We start from the raw sequence: 16887 nt of genomic DNA, 5'->3' as shown, positions 1-16887 counted from the left end.
CCTCACCTGTCCAGGTTCTCCGGGGATGCTGCCTGACCCACTGAGTTACTCCAGCACTTTATGTCTGAAGATGTGTTGTTGTTGTTGTTCGTCCTTCGGGTTCGAAGATGACCATGACTTCACTTTCAGTTGGAGGATTGGTGACTGTGGGTCTGGAAGTGACTGTTTTGGTCTCCTAATCTGAAGAAAGACATTCTAGCCTTAGAGGGAGTACAGAGAAGGTTCACCAGATTGATCCCTGGGATGGCAGGACTTTCATATGAAGAAAGACTGGCTAGACTAGGCTTATACTCGCTGGAATTTAGAAGACTGAGGGGGGATCTTATTGAAACATATAAAATTCTTAAGGGGTTGGAGAGGCTAGATGTGGGAAGATTGTTCCCGATGTTGGGGAAGTCCAGAACCAGGGGTCACAGCTTAAGGATAAGGGGGAAGTCTTTTAGGACCGAGATGAGAAAACATTTCTTCACACAGAGAGTGGTGAGTCTGTGGAATTCTCTGCCACAGAAGGTAGTTGAGGCCAGTTCATTGGCTATATTTAAGAGGGAGTTAGATGTGGCCCTTGTTGGTAAAGGGATCAGGGGGTATGGAGAGAAGGCAGGTACAGGTTACTGAGCTGGATGATCAGCCATGATCATATTGAATGGCGGTGCAGGCTCGAAGGGCCGAATGGCCTACTCCTGCACCTATTTTCTATGTTTCTATGTTTCTATGACTGGTGAGGCCAATCTGGGCCCGGAAGGCACGCCCACACGTAGGACTCAAGTGGATGGGTGCTGCAGTGGAAGTGGAGGTAGCCCGGGCCTTGCGCGCGGTGCGGTTCCTCTGGGCCTCTGCAGTGCGTCTGTTCTCTGCTGCACGGGCTCCTGTGGTGAGCTTGCTACGCCAGGTTGGACGGTCCAGAGCAAGAGACTCCCAAGTGCTGAGGTTGATGTCCAAGTCTTTGAGGGACACTTTGAGGCAGTCCTTAAACCGTTTCTTCTGTCCTCCTACTGAGCGCTTGCCCTGACACAGTTCTCCATGCATAGTCTGTTTTGGCAGTCGACTCTCGGGCATTCTGTACCACCTGTTCATTAGCAAGGGTGGCATTGGAGGAGGTTGACAAACATGTTTTTATATCTTTATATGAAGCCACAAAATCACGAGATATCAAATAAGGTGAATCATAAAAACAAATTTATGGGCTATTGCATGACCTTCCCACATTGCTACACCTCTAAGGAATGTGCTAAAGGTAATATACCTGTGTGTCTTGTTACAACAGAAGCCTGCTTCAACAAGACAGCTTAGGAACGTCTGTGTGTGCATGTGCTGAGCTGGGGATCGTGGAAGAGGAATTAAGAGTCATGGATTTTTCATGACCTGCTCATTGCAATGGATATGAAAATTACACAATATTATTCATTGCTGCCTGGTGAGACTGACATATTTCATCTTCTCGGTCCTCACATCACTGATCATTCTTAAGCTAGGCTTGTGAGCAACTCTAACATGTTCTACCAGCCCTGGTATCACAAAATGCTGGAGTAACTCAGTAGGTCAGGCAGCATCTAGGAGAGAGGGAATGGGTGACGTTTTGGGTCGAGACCCTTCTTCAGACTGATGCCAGGGGGGGCAGGACAAAGAAAGGATATAGGTGGAGACAGGAAGACAGAGGGAGAACTCGGAAGGGGGAGGGGAAGAGAGGGAACAGAGGAACTATCTAAAGTTGGAGAAGTCAATGTTCATACCGCAGGGCTGTAAGCTACCCAAGCGAAATATGAGGTGCTGTTCCTCCAATTTCCAGTGGGCCTCACTATGGCACTGGAGGAGGCCCATGACAGAAAGGTCAGACTGGGAGTGGGAGGGGGAGTTGAAGTGCTCAGGTTGGTTCAGGTTGGTTAAGGCGGACTGAGCGAAGGTGTTGAGAGAAACGATCGACGAGCCTGCGTTTGGTCTCGCCGCTGTAGAGAAGTTGACATCTGACAACTAAACACAGTACCCCAGATTGCATGTGTGTTCCTTCCCTCACTACAATAATCTATATCAGTAAATCAAATAAAAATTATATTTAGCATGAGGTTATAAACACATTCACTTTGTTTTATTACAGACTCTAAAAGCTGGTAAATTCCTGTACACACCCCTGACCTGACACCAGATTATTTGACCTTTACAGTGTTGATACTTTGCAGTCATTGAACTAGCCTGCTAAGAGATTTGGTTTAATGAAAGGACCTCAAAATAAAACTTGTCTACTGTGGTTCAAAGTAGGCTTTGGCTAATCTTTTGTTTTCCCAAGCTGGGGAGTTTCCAATATCAATTGTGGCATCCTCAGCTTTGCTGATTTGGTCTGAACTTGAACTTGGACCTTCCTGATTCCCCTGCCTTGATATGGTTTCAAGTACTGATCAAATCTGGAATCATTCAGGACGAACGATCAAAATAGCTCAGCCCCTCGAGTCCTGGTAACATGCATGTACATCTTCTCTTCTGTGTCATCAGTTGTTGAAGTCTGTATTTTATCTCGCGGACATAAACCTTTCCCCCTGTGAGCACTCTGGCATCGGTTTACCCAGTCCCTCACTAACAGGACGATTTGTGGTCACGTTGAGAAACCAGAGGATGCAGGTGAAGCCTCCGTAACAATGAGAACGTGCAAACTCCACAGAGGCAGCATTGGAACTCAGGATTGAATCCAGGTTGTTGCAGTTGGCAGGCAGTAACACTAGGGTGACGCAGTAGTAGAGTTGCTGCCTTACAGCACCAGAGACCAGGGTTGGATCCTGACTACGGGTGCTGTCTGCATGGGGTTTATACATGGCATCAGAACTGTGAGGCTGGACTGATGGGGGAGTTAATCAGTACAATGGCACAGCAGGTAGTGCTGCTGCCTCACAACTCCAGCAACCTGGTTCAACCCTCCGTTCCAGTGCTGTCTATGTGGAGTTTGCAGGTTCTCATTGTAACAAGAGAATTTCCCCAGGATCCTTTGGATTCTCAACGTATCTCAAATACATTTAATTGGCTACTGTAAGTGAGTGTATGGGCAAGACTGGGGATTCAGAGTGGTGTTGAACGGACTGTGAGAAAGAATAGGTTACAGGTAAGTAAGTGGGGGGGATAGTATGCTTTGGACTTTAGACTTTCGAGATACGGCGTGAAAACAGGCTGTTCAGCCCACCGAGTCCGCGCCGACCAGCGATCACCCCGTACACTAGCACTATCCTACACACTAGGGACAATTTACAATTTACAGAAGCCAATTAACCTACAAACCTGTACGTCTTTGGAGTGTGGGAGGAAACCGGAGCACCGGGAGAAAACCCCATGTGGTGACAGGGATTACATACAAACACTATACAGACAGCACCCGTGGTCAGGATCGAACCCGAATCCAGAATCGTCAGGGTCGAGTTGTGATCTAACTCACAACCCTGCGTTGTAAGGTGGCAACTCTACCGCTGCACCACCCTGCACCACAGGAAGCATATTGTTTAGGAAAGAACTGCGGATGCTGGTTTAAATCGAAGGTAGACACAAAATGCTGGAGTAACTCAGCGGGACTGGCAGCATCTCTGGAGAGAAGGAATGGGTGACGTTCCGGGTCGAGAGCCTTCCTCGGACTTATTGGGTGACGTTTCGGGTCGAGACCCTGCTTCAGACTGAAGAAGGGTCTCGACCCGAAACGTCACCCATTCCTTCTCTCCAGAGATGCTGCCTGTCCCACAGGAAGCATATCGGCAGGTTACATCACAACTTGGTTTGGGAACAGCTATGCTTAGAAAGCGGACATGGACTCAATGGGCTAAATTATCCCTTCCTATGTCATAAGACAAAAACAGACTTGAGATGGGATTGGCGTGGTCATGGAAGTTGTTGCATGGTCTTGGCTTACAGTCGGGCAAACGCCAATGACTTGACCCATAACTCTTATCTCACGTTGTCGTCTTTCCCAGAGGTATTCAAGTCAGAATGTAGTTTTAAATTTCAAACAACATGCAAAGGAAATGAAATCCTTCCTCATTCCATGGGGAATTAAACAGAGGCTGGAATAGAATGAGGTCAAACCTGATCATTGAGATTTAAACGGTGAGCAGGTAATTCAAGTCAAGAGCCAGTCACCGAAAACTGAATGAGATTTAAACAAAGAGGAGTATTTGATACCTCAGGCTCCCTGTCACAAATGAAAGAGGAAAAATAAATGTAGGAACATGGCTCAAAGCAGTCAAGAGGTGGGTGAAATAAAATATTGTGTCTGGGGGAAAGGGGCGCAGTCACTGACGTATAAGCTGTGAATAGACACAAAAAGCTGGAGTAACTCAGCGGGACAGGCAGCATCTCTGGAGAGAAGGAATGGGTGATGTTTCAATAGACAATAGGTGCAGGAGGAGGCCATTCGGCCCTTCGAGCCAGCACCGCCATTCAATGTGATCATGGCTGATCATTGTCAATCAGTACCCCGTTCCTGCCTTCTCCCCATACCCCCTGACTCCGCTATCCTTAAGAGCTCTATCTAGCTCTCTCTTCGGGTCGAGACCCTTCTTCAGACTGTCTCTGGGTAACAAACGGGTTCAACTTATTCACAGGTCCATTAGTCTATTTTGTCCATAAGTCAGAAAATGCATAAAAATCACTCAACACGGTAACCATAACTCCACAGTATTGTGCCTAATGTGATCAAAACTGCAGACTTATAAGAAAAAAGCAAACAAAGATGGAGCCAGAGTGTAGGGACGTACACCAAAGTCTAGTGTACGCCAGACTTTTTCATTTAATAATACTATGGGAGATAGAAGAGACTGCAGGCGTGGAATCTTGAGCAAAATACAAAGTGCGGATAGAACTCAGTGGGTTGGGCAGCATCTGTGGAGACAATGGAAAGGCGACGTTTCAGGTTAGGACCCTTCTTCAGACTCACAGATGCTGTTTTGAGTTGGGGACCTCCTTCTGGCTTGTTCGTACGTGTGGGTGTCCATAAACTAAGTAATTGCAACACTTGTAATGGCAAGTCTGTACGAGACATAGATTTTTAGATTGACTTTACTTTATTGTCACGTGTACCGAGGTACAGTGAAAGGCCTTTGTTGCGTGCTAACCAGGCAGCGGAAAGACGAAACATGATTCCTATTGAACCATCCACAGTGTACAGATACATGATAATGGAAAATAATGTCAATAACGATACGATACAATGCAATAAACTTTATTCATCCCCGGGGGGAAATTGGTCTGCCAACAGTCATAACACACAAGGTACACAAAAACTTGAAATTAAAAGAGAAAAGACAAAAAAAAGAGAAAGACAAGCGACTGTTGTCTGGATGCCGTGTGCACAGCGCCTTCACCGGAACAAACAAACGCGGGCTTATCCCCCTGGACAGAGGATTCTAAACTAGAGTGTCCCCTCCCCCCCCTACCACCCACACTGGGTCCCCCTTTGTTCTCCCATCGACCCACACGGCGTCCCCCACACGGGGTCCCCATTGTCTTCCCCTCCACCCTCATGCTCATCGACCGCGAGGCCCCACCGCCACCGAGGCTCCCGTTGCCGCCGAGGCCCACGTTGCTCCAAGGCCCACGATGCTCCAAGGCCCACGTTACTCCAAGGCCCATATTGCTCCAAGGCCCATGTTGCCGCCGAGTCTCCCGCTCCCGCCACCGAGGCTCCCACCACCGCCACGGCTGACTCACCTTCAGCCCAGACAGGCCTCGCTGCCCGCAGCTTCATCGCAGTCCCCTGGGAGACCCACGGGGCATGTTCCGGTCATCAGTCGTCGTTCTTGTCGTCGTTGGCATGGTTGTTCGGCGGGTGGATCAGGCCCGCGCGGCTCCCCAGGACACTCTCACCGCACGCACGGCTCCCTGGGACGTTTAATGCAAAGTAAAGTCCAATCAAACATAGTCCAAGGGTCTCCTTAATAATCCAAGGGCAACGATGGATCCAGTATTGGGAAATTGGGAAGGGCAAGTTCATGAAGTGTTTGTGGAGGAGCCTTTTGAGACCAGTGAGCACAGTTTGATTAGGTTTAATACAGTTATGGATAGGGAGTGAGAGGGTCCACGTGTTAAAATGCTCAACTGGGGTAAGGCCAACTTTGAGGATAAGAGAGAAGGTCTCGCTCAAGTTGACTGCAGCTGGTTCTTTGAGGGGAAAGGAACATCGGCCAAGTGGGATGTTTTTAGAATTGTGCTGCCGACAGCTCAGGATATGTACTCCCCTGTTAGAGTGAAGGGCAAAGCAGGCAAACGTAAGGAAGCTTGGCTGACGAGGGAAATTGAGGTGTTGGTCAAAAACAAGAAGGATGCATGAGACTGGGATAGGCAGCTGGGATCAAGTGCATCCCTGGAGGAGTTTCGGGAACTAAGGAGTAAACAAAGTAAAGGAGATAAGAAGGGCAAAAAAGGGCCAGGAGATAGCTCTGGCGGGTAACATTAAGGGCAATCCCAAAAGATTTTATAAATACATAAGGGGGAAAAGGGTAACTAGGGAGAGAGTGGGACCTCTCAGGATTCAAAGGGTCACCTCTGTGTGTAGCCACAGGAGATGGGCAAGGTCCTCAATGAGTATTTCTCCTCTGTATTTACAGAGGAGAAAGACAGTAGGACGGAGGAACTTGGGGCAGTCAATGGAAGTGTCTTAAGAGCAGTCAGTGTTACAGTCGAAGAAGTACTGACGGTACTGTTGTGTGTGAAGGTAGACAAATCTCCAGGGCCTGATCAGATATATCCGAGGACATTGTGGGAAACTAGAGAGGAAATTGCGGGAGCCCTGGTTGAAATTTACGAGTCGTCCTTAAATACAGGAGAGGTGCCGGACTGGAGGGTGGCAAATGTTGTGCCTTTATTCAAGAAGGGCTGCAGGGAGAATGCTGGGAATTATAGGCGAGTGAGCTTAACATCTGTAGTTGGACAGTTGCTAGAGAGTATTCTGAGGGATAGGTTATACAGGCATTTGGATGGGCAAGGGCTGATTAGGGATAGTCAGCATGGTTTTGTACATGGGAGGTCGTGTCTCACAAATCTGATTGAGTTTTTTGAAGACGTGACAAAGAAGGTCGATGAGGGCAGAGCTGTAGATGTTGTGTACATGGATTTCAGTAAGGCATTTGGCAAGGTTCCGCATGGAAGGTTAAGGGCCTGTCCAACCGGTGGTTTTTAAGGCGACTACAGGTGACTAGGCTGTCGCCGCACGGTCGCAGGTGTGTCGCGGGGTGTCGCGGGCATGGTCGTGAGTAGTCACCAAAACGTCGTAGCTTTTTCTCTGGACGCCGTGGAATTTTCTCCCTGCTCGAAAATGTTTGGCGACTGCTGGCTTGAGGCCAATGATTGTAGCTTGTCGTCTCCTGTTGTGGGCGCTGTCGTAGGTTGTCACCAGGTTGTCACCAGGCGACTTTGGTTGTCGCCGGTGCTGACGACGGTTATCCACCTTTTATAAGAATCTTGTTTGTTTGAATAAAGTAAATTTTGGACATTTTGACCAAAGATTGATGTTTGAAGTGATTGTATTTCAGAGTAGTTTCTCATGGCATCTCTTTCAAATATTTTAATTTCATTTCTTTTGACCAATAAAACAAACACAAACACAAGCATTGCACTGCATTGAAAAGCAAACTCTTTTCATTTATTTTGACATTGCACTGCATTGGGTCTCTTCAGGGACAAGGGCTTCAACCACACAGACCTCTTCTTAGGCTTCTTCTCCCCCATTCTTCTTGTCCTTCTGTCTTGCAGAATTGTAAGCATGAGGGCCGCTGCAAACATCAGGGCTTGCATTTGATGTAAGAGCAATGCCATCATATGTTGCTTCCTGGCAGTCCTGACAGGGTCGTAGCTTGTCGAGGGTGGAGGTAGGTTGACTTTGGTTGTCGTAGCTTGTCATAGTCGCTGTCGTAGGTGGACGTCCTAGGTCGCGACGACTGGGTCGCCGGTTGTCAGTAGCTTGGTAGGTTGTCGTAGCTTGTCGTAGACATTGTCGTAGGGGGAAAAAAGTCGCCGGTTTTTCGGCGATCTGCTACAACTTTGACAGTCGCCTGCAGTCGCCTTAAAAATCGGCAAAGTGGGACAGGCCCCTTAGATCGCATGGGATCCAAGGAGAGATAGCAGAATGGATAGCAAATTGGCTCCACGGAAGGAAGCAGTGGGTGATGGTGGAATGTTGCTTCTCGGACTGGAGGCCTGTGACGAGTGGTGTGCCTCAGGGTTCGGTGCTGGGCCCGTTACTGTTTGTCATCTACATCAATGATTTGGATGAGAACATACAGGGCAAGATCAGCAAGTTTGCTGATGATGCAAAAGTGAGTGGTTTTGAAGGTAGTGAAGATGGTTGTGAACGACCGCAGCAGGATCTGGATCGATTGGCCAGGTGGGGTGATCTTATAGAGGTGTACAAAATCATGAGAAGAATAGATCGGGTAGATGCACAGTCTCTTGCCCAGAGTAGGGGAATCGAGGACGTGAGGACATAGGGTCAAGGTGAAGGGGGAAATATTTAACAGGAATCACTCTATGAGGTAGATAGTAGCTCAGGACTGCCCTCTAGTTGTTGATAGGATGGTTCAGTTGCCTGATAACAGCTGGGAAGAAACTGTCCTTTAATCTGAACGTGTATGTTTTCACCCTTTGTACCTTTTGCCTGATGGGAGAGGGGAGAAGAGGGAGTGGCGAAGGTACGACTCATCCTTGATTATGCTGGTGGCCTTGCCGAGGCAGCGTGAAGTGTAAATGGGGTCAATAGACAATAGACAATAGACAATAGGTGCAGGAGTAGGCCATTCAGCCCTTCGAGCCAGCACCGCCATTCAATGCGATCATGGCTGATCACTATCAATCAGTACCCCGTTCCTGCCTTCTCCCCATACCCCCTCACTCCGCTATCCTTAAGAGCTCTATCCAGCTCTCTCTTGAAAGCATCCAACGAACTGGCCTCCACTGCCTTCTGAGGCAGAGAATTCCACACCTTCACCACCCTCTGACTGAAAAAGTTCTTCCTCATCTCCGTTCTAAATGGCCTACCCCTTATTCTCAAACTGTGGCCCCTTGTTCTGGACTCCCCCAACATTGGGAACATGTTATCTGCCTCTAATGTGTCCAATCCCCTAATTATCTTATATGTTTCAATAAGATCCCCCCTCATCCTTCTAAATTCCAGTGTATACAAGCCCAATCGCTCCAGCCTTTCAACATACGACAGTCCCGCCATTCCGGGAATTAATCTAGTGAACCTACGCTGCACGCCCTCCATAGCAAGAATATCCTTCCTCAAATTTGGAGACCAAAACTGCACACAGTACTCCAGGTGCGGTCTCACCAGGGCCCGGTACAACTGTAGAAGGACCTCTTTGCTCCTATACTCAACTCCTCTTGTTACGAAGGCCAACATTCCATTGGCTTTCTTCACTGCCTGCTGAACCTGCATGCTTCCTTTCATTGACTGATGCACTAGGACACCCAGATCTCGTTGAACTCCCCCTCCTCCTAACTTGACACCATTCAGATAATAATCTGCCTTTCTATTCTTACTTCCAAAGTGAATAACCTCACACTTATCTACATTAAACTGCATCTGCCATGTATCCGCCCACTCACACAACCTGTCCAGGTCACCCTGCAGCCTTATTGCATCTTCCTCACAATTCACACTACCCCCCAACTTAGTATCATCTGCAAATTTGCTAATGGTACTTTTAATCCCTTCGTCTAAGTCATTAATGTATATCGTAAATAGCTGGGGTCCCAGCACCGAACCTTGCGGTACCCCACTGGTCACTGCCTGCCATTCCGAAAGGGACCCATTTATCCCCACTCTTTGCTTTCTGTCTGTTAACCAATTTTCTATCCATGTCAGTACCCTACCCCCAATACCATGTGCCCTAATTTTGCCCACTAATCTCCTATGTGGGACCTTGTCGATTGGTCAAAGGAAGGGAGGTTGGTTTGTGTGATGGTCTGGGCTGCATCCACAATTCCTTGAAGTTTCTTGCTGTCTTGGATGGAGCTCTTCCCAAACCACGTTGTGATACTGTTTATTAAATATTTGTATCCCTGGCAATGTTTACGTTAATTATCTCTCTGATTGGTACTGAACTGCAGAGGCAGTGAATGGCCACTGGCATTGGTGGTCGGCACGAGAACACAAGCAGTGAGTGCAGGAATAAAACATTCAGCCCTCAGAGCTTGCCACTCAACACAAACCATTCAACATGATCATGGCACATCAAGTACAATCCATCTGTCCCCCAATGCCCTGATTCTTTTAATATCCAGAAATCTATTGATCTCTACTTTAGATGTAATAAATAACTGAATTTCCACTGCCGTCCAGTGTAGAAGGTTCCTGAGGCTCACCCCCATAAATAATTATTGGCTTAATGCGGCCCTAAACGGCCTGAACTTTGTTCTGAGAATGCGATCCCTGCTTCCAGACCCCTTCGTCAGAGGAACCATCTTAGCTTGTCCCATTCACCGGCATTTTGCCCACATCCCTCTCCACCTTTCCTACCCATGTAACTGTCCAAGTGACTTTTAAATTCCGTTCTCGCACCTGCCTCAATTACCTCCTCTGGCGACTAGACATCAGGAGGTGCAGATCGAGAGCAAGCAAGATTATGAGGGACCCCTGCCACCCCAGCAACGGACTGTTCCAGCTGCTACGGTCAGGCAAACGCCTCCGCTGTCATGCTGCGAAAACGGAGAGGATGAGACGGAGTTTCATCCCACATGCCATCAGGACTGTTAACTATTAGAACTCCAGGGACTACATTTTTCTTTTCTGTATTAATTTTAATTTATGTGCTGTAATTGTAATTCTTTTTTTGCACAATCCGCCGGCGTTGCCACTTTCATTTCACTGCACATCGTGTATGTGCATGTGACAAATAAACTTGACTTGACTTGACTTGATATACCCACCATCCTCAGGTTCCTATTAAATCTTGCCCCTTTTATCTTAAAACTATGTCCCCTGGTGTTTGATTTTTCTCCCCTGGGGGAAAAGGAATTGTGCATTCACCCGATCTATTCCCTCCATAATCTTATACACCTCCATAAGATCACCCCTCAGCCTCCTGCGCTGCAAGGAATAAAGTTCTAGCCTGCTCAACCTCTCCCTGCAGGCCAGGCTCTCGAATCCTGGCAACATCCTGGTTAATGTGACAGATGCTGTTTTGTATTAAAAACAAAGGACACAGAGTGCTGGAGTAACTCAGCAGGCCAGGCAGCATCTCTGGGCAACATGAATAGGTGACCTTTTGGGTTGGGTCACTGCTTCAAACTCGCAGTCTGTAGTATTTTGATTCTACTGTTGTGTATTAGACTTCAGAACTGCAGGGTGGAAACAGGGTCTCCAGCCCACCGAGTCCACACTGACCAGCGATCACTCCGTACACTAGCACTATCCTACACACGAGGATCATTTACAATTTTTACTGAAGCCAATGAACCTAGAAACCTGCAGTGTGGGAGTGTGGGAGGAAACCGGTTTTGCATTTAAAAAAGGACACAGAGTGCTGGAGTAACTCAGTAACCCGTATTAGCCGGGACATCCCGTATTTTGGGCTAGATTGGTTTGTCCCATACGGGACTGCCCTTGTCCTGTATTAGGCCCGCGGGCCGCTGTACGCCGGGACAGTGTGGGCTAACGGAGTGTGTTCGGGGAGCGGGGCCGAGTGTGTTCGCCTAACAGAGGTTGCATAGCAACCCGCCTCCCCGCTCGGGTGGCCGCCATTGGTGTAGCGGGACCACGTGGCCGCTGGCTGGGTGAGGTCACGTGTGGTGTGGGATGGTGACGTCACCCTTAGTCAGGACCCTTCTTCAGATTCCCAGTCTGCAGTTCCTTGGTTCTCTGATTATGCATTGACTTGTATTCATTGTTCAATTGGACCAAGGGTTCTACACACTTAAGGTTAATGTTACAGCTGTGTGCTTCCAAGGCTACTGTGGAGAGCGGGCTGAGAACTCCAGTGAAGATGGAGATATTGTCCAAAACTCTTGTCCTCCAAGCTGCATTCCTACCAGCTGGTTGGACAGGTTTGTTCATAGTCCATTTGCTGAGTGACTACTTTACATTCTTAAGGGCTGAACAAATCGCATAAACAAGGTGGAGGCTTTAGCTGCCTTTGCAAACTTCCTGCTACTGGCAAGAAGACAAAGATAATATGAAGGCGTTCTCCTTTATACCTAACACAGATGAACATCCCACAATAAACAGGTTCTAAAGTTCTAAAGTATGAAAGGGATTACACACATGTTGAAATATTTAACGAAATGCAAATGTCATCAGCCAACATTCCAAACAACTAGAACTGAAACTTAGTAGTTTGATCCTGTCTACGATGCTGTCGGTGCAGAGTTTATACTTTCTCTTTGTGACTGCGTGGGTTTTTTCCAGGTGCTCCAGTTTCCACCCACATGCAAATGATGTGCAGGTTTGTAGGATAAAGCACTTCTGTAAGTTGCCACATATGTGTAGGGTACGAAAGTGGGATAACATAGAACTAGTGTACATGGGAATGATAGTCAACATGGACTCGGTGGGCCAAAGTACCTGTTTCCATGTTTAGTTTCCAACTAAACTAAACTAAACTAAACCAGGAGACAGATGGACAGGTCCCAACTCACAATGTTGTCTATCCATTCCCTCCACAGATGCTGCCTGACCTGTTGAGTTACTCCAGCACTTTGTGCTTTGTGCAAGCAAAGAACACACGACAGAATGGAGACACCAGAAACTGCAGATTCTGGAATCTCGAACAAATTCTAACAGTGCAGCAGGAACTCAGCAGGTCTGGCAGCTTCTGTGGATGGAATGGACATATGACATTTCAGGTCAGGACCTTTCTGCAAACTGATGGAGTAGGAGGGAGAAAGCTAGATGCGAGAGATGGGGGTTGGGCAAAGCCTGGCAAGTGAAGATGGAAATAAAAGACAAACTGCTGGAATAACTCAGCGAGTCAGCCTGGAGAATACAGATAGGTGATGTTTTGGGTCTGGTCATAAGATCATAAGTAATAGGAGCTGAATTAGGCCATTCGGCCCATCAAGTATACTCCACCATTCAGTCATGGCTGATCTATCTCTCCCTCCTAACCCCATTCTCCTACCTTCTCCCTGTCACCCGTACTAATCAAGAATCTATCTTGATTCCCTTCAGGGATGCTGCCTGACTTGCAGTCCCAGCCTGCTCAACCTCTCCCTGTAGCTCAGACCCTCAAGTCCTGACAACATCCTCGTAAATCTTCTCTGAACCCTTTCAAACTTGACAACATCTTTCCTATAACATGGTACCCAGAACTGAACACAATACTCTAAATGCGGCCTCACCAACGTCTTATACAACTGCAACATGACCTCCCAACGTCTATGCTCAATACTCTGACTGATGAAGGCCAGTGTGCCAAAAGCTTTTTGGGCCAGCCTATCAACCTGTGACGCCACCTTCAAGGAAATATGTACCTTCACTCCTTGATTCCTCTGCTCTACAACACTCCCCATAGTCCCACCATCCACTGTGTAGCTCCTGCACATGTTAGAGATACTGCCTGACCCGCTGAGTTTTTCCAGCACTTTGTTTTTTGTTCAATGCATCCACATGATGATTACCTCCTCAGATATATTTGTTCACAAAATTCAAGATGGGTCTAGATCTGTCCTTGTGAGTCTATGGATCTGCAGAGAGCAAATCCACAGGCAATGAGGAGAAAATGTATAGGGTTTTTAAGGTGAAGGGGGAAAGATTTAATTGAGGAGTAACATTTAATCTGAGGAGTAACAATTTTTACACAAAGGGAGGTTGTTGTATGGAACGAGCTGCTGGAGGAGGTAGTTGAGGCAGGGACTAATCATGACATTTAAGAGACTATCCAGGTACATGGATAGGATAGGTTTAGAGAAGTGTAGGAAGGAACTGCAGATGCTGGTTTACACTGAAAGACACAAAATGCTGGAGTAACTCAGAGGGTCAGGCAGCATCTCTGGAGAAAAAGGAATAGGTGACATTTTGGGTCGAAACCTTCCTTCAGACGGGTCTCGACCCAAAATGACACCTATTCCTTTTCCTCCAGAGATACTGCCTGACCCGCTGAGTTACTCCAGCGTTTCTCTTTTCTACTGCACAACCGCTAATAGCTGGGCCATCTCGTGCAGGGCGCCTATCTTTGTGCCTACCTTATGTTTTGAGGGGTAAGGGCCAAGTGCAGGCAGGTGGGACCAGTGTAGTTGGGGCGTGTTGGCTGGTGTGGGCAAGTTGGGCCGAAGGGCTTGCTTCCGCCCTGTGTGACTATAATGACTCCACGTCAGAGGAAAATTATAAAAGAATAGGCTGGGAAACATTCAGCAGGTCAGGCAGCATCTGTGGAAGGAGAGGCAGATGCTCATGAAAGCATGTATGTGCTGGAAATCTCCTAGTGTGAAGAATCTTCTGAAGGTTTCCGGCATTTATATTTAAAAAAACAATGAGCATCTGTTATTCTTTCCACAGATGCAGCCTGGTCCCACCTGCATTATTTTTGTGCACAACCCGCAGGCATTGCCACTTTCATTTCACTGCACATCGAGTATGTGTATGTGACAAATAAATTTGACTTGACTTGACTTGACTTGGTCTCCTGAGTGTTTCCTGCATCTTCTGTTGACTGCAGGGCAGGGTCAGACTGGGTAGATGAGTTGTTGCCGAGGCATGTAAGCGATCAGGAAGGGGTTGCATCACACAGCAGTCGACAACACTGAGACAAGCTTTTAAAAAAAAAGTAAAGTTCCACTCGGCGTGGAGCTCAAATTCCCTGCCACTGGGTCTGGGTCGACAGTCAAGCCCCGTGGATCTCAATCCACTAACCATTATGCCGTGGTACATCTTGTACATTCATATTATGTATACACCTCCGTGTGTGTGTGTGCGATTATATGACTGCTTTGAAATATTCATCATTGGTTACAGAGGGAGTTGAAATTGGAAACAGAGAGACAGAGAGAGTGACACACACAGAGACACAGAGAGAGTCAGAGAGAGACACACACAGACAGACAGAGACACGGAGAGAGTCAGAGAGAGAGACAGAGAAAGAGAGAGAGAGAGACACACACAGTCAGAGACAGAGAGAGAGGGAGAGAGAGAGAGAGAGGGAGAGAGAGAGAGAGGGAGGGAGGGAGAAAGAGGGAGAGACAGAGAAAGAGAGAGAGAGAGAGAGAGAGACACACACACACAGACAGAGAGAGAGAGAGAGACACAGAGAGAGTCAGAGAGAGAGACAGAGAAAGAGAGAGAGAGAGAGACGGAGAAAGAGAGAGAGAGAGAGAGAGAGAGAGAGAGAGAGAGACACACACACACACAGAGTCAGTGAGTGACGAGTGACAGAGAGGGGGAGATAGGAAGGAGAGAGAGCAGCGATTGGCAAGAGTCAGATACATTGCCCCTTTAAGCGGCTGAGAGGGTGGAGTTTGTAACTTTATAGACGTTTACTGAGCTGTAGGAGGAGATTTTTTTTCCACCTGGACAGGTTGGGTCGCTGGAGCAGGGATTCTGTGACTGGGTGTGAGGTGTGAGAGCTGTGCTGAGGGCAGGGGGAGGAAGAGGAGAAGGTTTGAGTGAAGTGGGGTGAGGATTTTCCCAGTTGCCAGTGTGGTCTCTGGGTGTCAGGGGCGATGCGGGCTCTATCTGGGGGCTCTCCTTCTGCCTGGTTGACGGTGGCCCAGCTACTGTGTCTACACTGCCCGCTCTCCAGCTCCTTCTGGACGGCGTACATCAACATCAGCTTCAACGAGCCCCTGGCCAACCGCACGGTGCAGGAGAAGACCGAGAGCGGCGTGTACGGCCAGAACTCTCCACTGGACAGTGTCAGCGGGCAGGTGGGCATCGCACAGTCGGGCCGGGGCTTCGGCTGCGACCCGGACGTCCCGTACATCAGAGCCGACCCCCAGCAGCCTTGGGTGGCCCTGATCGAGCGAGGGGACGGGTGCACCTTCTCCGAGAAGATCCTCAACGCCGTCGGCCAAGGGGCGAGCGCGGCCGTCATCTTCAACTACCCGACCCCGACCAACGAAGTGGTCCAAATGTCCCACCCTGGTAAGTGTTGGACCCCCACATCTCCCACCCACTCACTCTCTAACTCTCATCCACTTTGTGCCGCTTTAACCCGGGCTAAACTCTCTCCACCCACCACCCTTCCACCCACCAAACCACTTGTACATCAGGGGCACAGGCCATTCGGCCCATCTCCCCCCATGCTGAAGATGGCACCAAAAATATCACCTGTTGTATCACCTATCAAAAATATCACTTACTTTTGTACACCGTGCGTAAAGTATACAATATCCTGGGTATTTATTTCACAAAAATGCTGGAGTAACTCAGCAGGTCAGGCAGCATCTCTGGAGAGAAGGGGGAATGGGAGACGTTTCAGGTCGAGACCCTTCTTCAGACTGAAGAAACGTCACCCAATTCCTTCTCTCCTGAGATGCTGCCTGACCTGTTGAGTTACTCCAGCATTTTGTGAAATAAATACCTTGGATTTATTTGTACCAGCATCTGTGGTTATTTTCTTATACAATATGTGGTGAGTCTGTGGAATTCTCTGCCACAGAGGGTAGTTGAGGCCAGTTCATTGACTATATTGAAGAGGGAGTTAGATGTGGCCCTTGTGGCTAAAGGGATCAGGGGTATGGAGAGAAGGCAGGTACGGGTTACTGAGTTGGATGATCAGCCATGATCATATTGAATGGCGGTGCGTACAGGCTCGAAGGGCCGAATGGCCTACTCCTGCACCTATTTTCTATTTCTCTATGTGCTGGAGTAACTCAGCGGGTCGGGATAGATAGGTGGCGATTCGGGTCGACACCCTCCTCCTTCTTCAGACTGAGAGTCACGGGGAGAGGGGAAACTCGAGGTGAGGGGGAGGTGGGAAGAAACGTCGCCTC

At 48.2% G+C, this 16887-nt stretch overlaps 1 protein-coding gene across 2 annotated transcripts in view; it reads left to right on the top strand.

Moving 5' to 3' along the window:
* rnf128b (ring finger protein 128b) overlaps positions 1-16887 on the top strand; it is a 133789-nt gene that overhangs the window by 39686 nt on the left and 77216 nt on the right. Inside the window, exon 1 of one of the 2 annotated variants that reach the window (XM_078411920.1) lies at positions 15374-16036. The exons of the other annotated variant lie outside the window; for it this stretch is intronic. Coding sequence (XP_078268046.1) covers positions 15616-16036 — 421 coding nt within the window. The 5' untranslated portion in view covers positions 15374-15615. Of the gene's footprint in view, positions 1-15373; positions 16037-16887 lie in introns of those variants that run through there. 2 annotated transcript variants of the gene reach the window in all.

The sequence above is a fragment of the Rhinoraja longicauda genome, chromosome 15 (assembly GCF_053455715.1).
Source record: "Rhinoraja longicauda isolate Sanriku21f chromosome 15, sRhiLon1.1, whole genome shotgun sequence".
Lineage (NCBI taxonomy): Eukaryota > Metazoa > Chordata > Chondrichthyes > Rajiformes > Arhynchobatidae > Rhinoraja > Rhinoraja longicauda.
This window is presented reverse-complemented; position numbering and strand designations above follow the sequence as displayed.